A 6869-nucleotide genomic window follows, 5' to 3' on the forward strand; every position below is an offset into this window, starting at 1 on the left:
CTCCTACTGTTGGGGAGGAAGTTCCTCTGCCCTTCAAGGTCCTTCTTGCTGGAATAAGACTCAAACTGACATGAGATAGATTAACAGAAAATCAAATTTAATAGCGGACCTATGGGGTATCCACACAGACAGGAGATTGCAGAAACAGCGAGGCAACATGAGGCTTATAGGAGCTAAGGAGAGGGGTAGGGTCTGAAAATAAAAGGGGAGAAAGACCATGAGCAGGAAGGGGAGAGGAGATGTTTGGAAAATAAAGGTCACCTTGGTATGCAGATAAATTTTTTAGGTAAAGAGGACTCTCTGGGGCACCTGGGTGGCTCAGTCGGTGAAGGTGAAGCGTCTGCCTTCCGCTCAGGTCATGATCTCAGGGTCCTGGGATCGGAGCCCCGAGTAGGGGGGCTCCCTGCTCAGTGGGAAGCCTGCTTCTCCCTCTGCCTCTGCCCCTCCCCCGGCTTGTACTCTCTCTCATTCTCTCAAATTAATAAAATTTTAAAAAAAGGGGGGTCTGTTTCAAGCTCTCTTCCTGGTACAGACAGGCAGTTGAGCGGGAGGTAAAGAGCTTTCCTGGCATCTGCTGGGTTCTGACAGCTTTTGACTCAAAGTAACAGTCATGCCAAAGCAGCCATCTTGGGGCGGCCTGCCCTGCGCCCCTACACTAATGTGGAACATTTAATTTATTCCACCGGCTTGCTATTATGACCGATACTAAAGTGTAAGCACCTCGTCTAATCTTGAGGCACTCGTCAAAGTGTCCATCAACGTTCTGTCTGATCTCACTTACACGTGGAATGGAAAAAAGCCAAACCCACAGAAACAGTCGGATGGTTGTTACCAGGGGGCTGCGGGCAGTGAGGAGATATTGGTCCAAGAGTACAAACTCCCAGTTAGACAAATAAACTTTAGGGATTTAAGACACAGCATTGTGATCATAGTTAATATTCTATCATATACTTGAAAGTTGCTAAGAGAGGAATCTTCAATGTTTTCACCACAAAAAAAAAACAGTAATTATGTGACATGACCAAGAGGTCAGCTAAGGCTGGGGGCAATCACATCGTAGTGTAGAAGTATATCAAACCAACACACTGGGCAGCTTACATTTACACAAGGTTATGTGTCACTTATGCCTTGATAAACCTGGAGAACAGTTTTGAAAAATTGCAAGTATTTTATGAAATAATCTTTTTTTTTTTTTTAACCTTAACTACATCGCTGTAGAAATTTGCTCATGCAGTTTCAGAGAGTGAGGAAGCTCTGGGCTACCTTAAGATGACTGGCCATTTTTATTTTTAAGCTTTTCCTTGGGGTCTAAGGTTTGTATGGAAAGCAAGGAAATCCTATTTCGTGGGATCATTCAGGAACATTTTAGGGTAAACATACACTGCTGCAGAAAGGAAGGTGCAATCTCCCTGGCCTTCTCTGCCCATCCCCGGCTCCCCCCCCCAAATGTCCTTCTAATTGCAGTCAATTCAGTTTTTACTAAGTTTTACTTTTTAATGAAAGCAATACATACATAGTTTTCAAAAAATCCAATAGTGAAAAAAAGGCATATAATGAAAAGTAAGTAAATCCCTGCCCATCCTGCTCAACTTAGGGAACTAAGCCAGAGGCAAAAACGTTTACACCTGTCTGTATAGTGGTTAGGTCCTTTCTTCCTTAAGAATATGCTTTTATTACTACTTTTTTGACTTGATAACATAAGGAATTTTGACTTCCCGCTGTCCCAGCAACCCCCTCCCCCCTCACTATGGCTGAATCACTATTTTTAAATCCCCCGGTGGCTACCTTGTTCGCTTTAATAATACGATCCCTAAACCTGCCTTATTCTTTCAACTAGAGACAGAATATGGACTTTCTGCTTCCCGAGAATAATGCCACCGCTCCATTTCCTCCTCTCTGCCTGCCCACTTGTTGCCCGGACTGCGCACTGTCCAAGGGGCTAACCTTCCCATCCGGTTCTAGCCCCGTCACGAATGAAGTCTTCCCTGCTTAGCTGACAGATTTGGTCTAAGAGCGGAAAACCGTAACTTCTTTTTCCATCGGAATGATTATTGAAATATGGTTCGCCGAAGAGCCGAGCTGCACGGGATGACTGGTCTCTCCGAGCGCTGCACGTGCCGATCGGTGTTCGAGCTGATCCCTTTCTCCCACTCCTGGCAGCTGTTCAAACCCGGCCCGGTCTGAGGCAGCTTCCTGTTCGAAGCCTGCTTTCCTTGTCCAGTTTGAAATGTTTGTTTCGCGCCGTAGTGTTTCTGTTCGCCACCGACTTGGCTTTGGGGATGAGGCCATGCATGCCTTCCAGATCCGGTTGGTAATTTCCCCCAGCTTCCAACGCAATCCAGCTAATGGCTTGGAATTCAGTCCATATTCTGTTGGAAGTCTGTTCGCATCTTACTCTAACTTGGAAGATTTCCTTGCCCAGTTGGACCGTCGTTGTGCAGTTAGTTTACGTCTGGGTCGTTAGTAACCTCTCCTCTGGTTTCCCCCCTTCGGGCATCCTGAGACCACCATCGGTTCCCCCCGTTCTGTTGTGTGTTTTACGGCTGCAAGAAAGTCTCAAGTATTTCTGAGGATCTTCGGAGTTTAAAGTTCTTTCCGGCTCCTTGAACTATCTATTTCCTAGGGAATCACCCTTTCACTCTATCTTCGGCTTTTCTGGTTATACTGTAGGCTTTCCGCAAATGAGGATTTCTAGCCGCCCATGTACATGGAAAGAGAAGGCCGTGGAAAGGCAGCCCGGCGAGTCTGCGCGTGCGAGTCTACTGGCCGCTGTGCTCTAGAGCGGGGGAGCCGCGGGGTGGAAGCCAGCCATCCTTCGGGGATCCCCGAACGCCACAAAGTTAGTTGCTCTAAATATGTACCTGCAGGCGGACGTTGAGGATCACCGAGGCCACCACGTAGAAGTAGGGGAAGTTCGTGCGCAGCCGCCAGGCCAGGTCGAAGAAGGTGATCAGCGTGCGCGTGAGCCCCTTGCAGAAGGCGCCGTACGAGCCGCGGGCCGCCGCCGAGCGCGACAGCCGCACCCCCAGGGCCGACAGGGCCGCCGCTGCCGCCGCCGCCGCCGCCGCCGCCATCGGTCTGATGTCGCCTCCCACACGGTGCCGGGAGGTCAAGGCTTCCAGCCGGCCGCGCCAACCCACCGATCGACGGACCGAGAGATGCGCGCAGAGGGCAATCGGCGCGGGGGCTCACTGGGCGGCCGCCGATGCCAGCCGCGCTGCCGCGCGAACGCCCTCCTTCCCGGCCGCGGCGACCTACGATCGCTGGTGCTCCGTTGGGGCTGCCAGACTGAGCTGCCTCGTGGTGGGCGGGGCGCCGGAGATGGCGAGCCCCTGGACCGGGAAGGGAGGGGGACGGGGGGGCGGGGACCCGAGGCGGGAGGCAGGGGAGGGGGAGGGGCACGTGGCTTTCCCGGGAGACCCAGCTTCCTCCTCCCGGTGGTCCTTCTTCTTCTTTTTTAATGTTTTAAATTTTAACGGAAGCAAAACGAAACTTGCACAAAACGTAGGAAGAGTTCCTTCGTAAACATGATCTTGAATAGCTTAGAAGTGTGAACCCGTTTCCTGTTGCCTCAAATCCCTTTAGGAATTTTTCCAGTCCTCAACTGTGAGCTAGTACGAACACACAAAACCTATTCATTTGCTCAACCGTAAAATGTGTGCCTTCTGCTTTAATGATTCAAGCGGCTTTGGAAATTTGGTTTTACATCTTTAGTATTCTTCTAATGGGAAAAGTTATACAGACAAGTTGTTAGACATTTTCAACAGCACAAACAGAACAATGGGAAGCAGATACCCTGCTTAGTTTCACATTCTTCACCCCGCCCCCGCCACGAACTACCATTCTGTTTTCTGTGTATACTTTCAGACTTGATATGTTCATATAGTGCTCTTACCGTGTCAATAATATATAACTACCTCACTCTCTTGGACGACTGATCACTACCTAACATGTATGTTGATGTTCAATCATATATTTAAATCAGTCCTCTATTGATGAACATTCTGAATGTTTCCAGTTTTTCTTATGTCAAACATTATTGCAGAGAACATCGCTGTACGCATGAATTTTCAAGTGGCAGAAAAGAATGAGGAATATAATCCCATTTTTATTTATAAAAAAAGTCATATGAACATATTTAGTGTTTGAGGTCAAAAAAGTTTTACTTTTTAATACATGTGGTTGATCAAAAAGTTTTGAGACTAGGGCTGTGTACAACATTGAGTGTTAATCTTGGAATTTTTTTCACCAATATGAAGGGCAATAATTACGGCTCATTACTCCTCTAATTTGCATTCATTTTAATTATCAGTGAAGCTGAGCAACTTTTCTAAATTTCTTAATATTTCAATATTATTTTGAAAAACTATTAACAGATTGGTATATGTTTTTATCAATTATTTACATATATTATAAGCAAGGCATATATACATATATCACACACAAGTCACAAAACAAAAAATGGAATCAGACATACTGCCTTGACAATTGCTTTTCTTTTTAGATTTTATTTTATTTTATTTTTATTTTTCCATTTTTAAATTTAAATTCAATTAACACAAAACGTATTATTGGTTGGATTTTATTTATTTTAGAGAGAGTGAGTGAGTGAGCAGGGGGAGGAGCAGAGGGAGAGAGACAAGCAGAACCCCACACGGGGCTTGATCCCATGACCCCGAGATCATGACCCCAGCTGAAACCCAGAATTGGCCACTTAACCGACTGAGCCAACCAGGGGCCCCTGACAATTGCTCTTTTTTTTTTTTTTTAAGATTTTATTTATTTATTCGAGAGAGAGAGAGAGAGAGCACAGGGGGAGAGTGAGAGGGAGAAGCAGACTGCCCGCTGAGCAGGGAGCCCGACTCTACTTGGGGCTCCATCCCAGGACCCCGGGATCATGACCTGAGCCAAAGGCAGACGTTTAACTGACTGAGCCACCCAGGCGCGCCCCTGCTTTTTTATTAAAGATTTTTATTTATTTATTTGACAGAGAGAGCGCGCACAAGCAGGGGGAGCTGCAGGCAGAGGGAGAGGGAGAAGCAGACTCTTCACTGAGCAGGGAGCCTGATGGGGCCAGCCCAGTCCCAGACCTGGGATCATGACCTGAGCCAAAGGCAGACGCTTAACCGACTGAGCCACTCAGGCGCCCTGACCGCTGCTTTTAAACATAATATATCTTGCATATCTTTCCATGTTGATACCTTATGGGCTGCGTATTATTCCTTATGGGCTGTGTATTATTCCTTATGAATGGCCAATAATTAACTGATGGATATTTGGATGGTTTCAAATTTTTCACAAGCATAAACAATGTAGAGGTTTTTTTTAAAGATTTTATTTATTTTTCAACAGAGAGAGACACAGCGAGAGAGGGAACACAAGCAAGGGGGAGTGGGAGAGGGAGAAGCAGGCTTCCTGTGGAGCAGGGAGCCCGATGCGGGGCTCGATCCCAGGACCCTGGGATCATGACCTGAGCCGAAGGCAGACGCTTAATGACTGAACCACCCAGGCGCCCCAATGTAGAGATTAATATCTTTGCGTGCATATCTTTGTAGGCTTCTCTGATATTTCCCTGGGATACATCCTGAGAGGTGGAATTCTGGAATCAAAAGGCTTTCATCTGGGGCGCTTGGCTCACTCCGTCGGTAGACCACACAACTCTTGATCTCGGGGTTGTGAGTTTGAGCCCCACATTGAGTGTAGAGATTATTTAAAAATAAAATCTTAAACTAAAAAGGATTTCATCTGTTTATGGATTTTGATACATGTTAGAACTGCCTTCCACACAGCTTGTACTAATGTATCCATGAACACTTTCAACTTTCCTAATAACGGGCATTGATCTTCTTTTAAATCCTTGACATTCTGATAGCTGAAAAGATAGCCCACTGTTTTAATTTGCATATTGTGATTACTAGCAAGGTTAGACACTATATATGCATATATATTTGCACGTTTGTATGAAGGGAGTTACTGTCTCAAAGTTTTGCAGTCTTAATTTTTTTTTAAAACAAACTCTATGCCCAGTGGGGAGCCCAGCGCGGGGCTTTGAACTCACCACCCTGAGATCAAGACCTGAGCCGAAATCAAGAGTGGGGCGCTTAACCAACTGAGCCACTCAGGCACCCCTGCTGTCTTAATTTTAATCAGTATTTCCAATTCCCCAGTAAAAAGGGTGTACCAATGAACACACAGGCTAATGGGTCCTAGAGCCCCCAGGGGCAGTGGTGACAGCGAGGAAGGAGATAGTTAGGCAGGTTTCTCCTCTCCTCCCCTGTCTCCCTGCCCCTCAGGCTGCCCAGGTCCTGGCCCTTTTGCTTATTTTTTATATTCCAATTTTTGCCTGAGGCAGGCAGAACAGCATAAGCAGCCTGAAAATGATAAAATCTCAACCATGGCCTTGGGAGAAACCAAAGTAGACAAAATAGCCTACAGTGACGTATTAAGCAAAGGAAATGCCTCCTCCCTCACATCATACACTGACTATAAACAGCAATAGGCCAAAATTATTGTCTTTAGGAAATTGTACAAGTCTCCTGGCTCTTCTTTCCCATGATAGAGTGCATATACCTTAATTCTTCTATCTGCTATCACCCACTCTTAATACATATGGGAGGAATACATTTTTTAAACTGCTATTTTGGTCTAGAGATAATAGATTTAAATTTAATCAGAGGCTTTTGTAGTAGAAGACACTGGATAGAACACAGGTGTTTACCTTTCCAAATCAAATAGAAACAATTAGAAGTGCAGAGTAAATTCATTCATAAAATTAGTGGAAGGGGTGAGGATAAAGGATCAAGAGTTTGAGAAATTCACTGAGTGAATGCAGATGGGCTCCTTCTGAAAATCAATTGGGGCCAGCAAAT

General features: G+C 45.9%; 1 protein-coding gene across 1 annotated transcript; it reads right to left on the reverse strand.

Moving 5' to 3' along the window:
• Positions 1-446: 446 nt before the first annotated feature.
• On the reverse strand, positions 447-3292 carry LOC113931562 (small integral membrane protein 10-like protein 2A). Its single transcript, XM_027609682.2, has one exon. The coding sequence runs from the start codon at positions 3072-3074 to the stop codon at positions 2850-2852; it is 225 nt and encodes a 74-aa protein (XP_027465483.1). The 5' UTR covers positions 3075-3292; the 3' UTR covers positions 447-2849.
• Positions 3293-6869: the final 3577 nt, after the last annotated feature.

Source organism: Zalophus californianus, chromosome X (genome assembly GCF_009762305.2).
Source record: "Zalophus californianus isolate mZalCal1 chromosome X, mZalCal1.pri.v2, whole genome shotgun sequence".
Lineage (NCBI taxonomy): Eukaryota > Metazoa > Chordata > Mammalia > Carnivora > Otariidae > Zalophus > Zalophus californianus.

Excerpts from the sequence above, each read along its gene's own strand:
- LOC113931562 (XM_027609682.2), bottom strand. The coding sequence starts at position 3,074 with ATGGCGGCGGCGGCGGCGGCGGCGGCAGCGGCGGCCCTGTCGGCCCTG.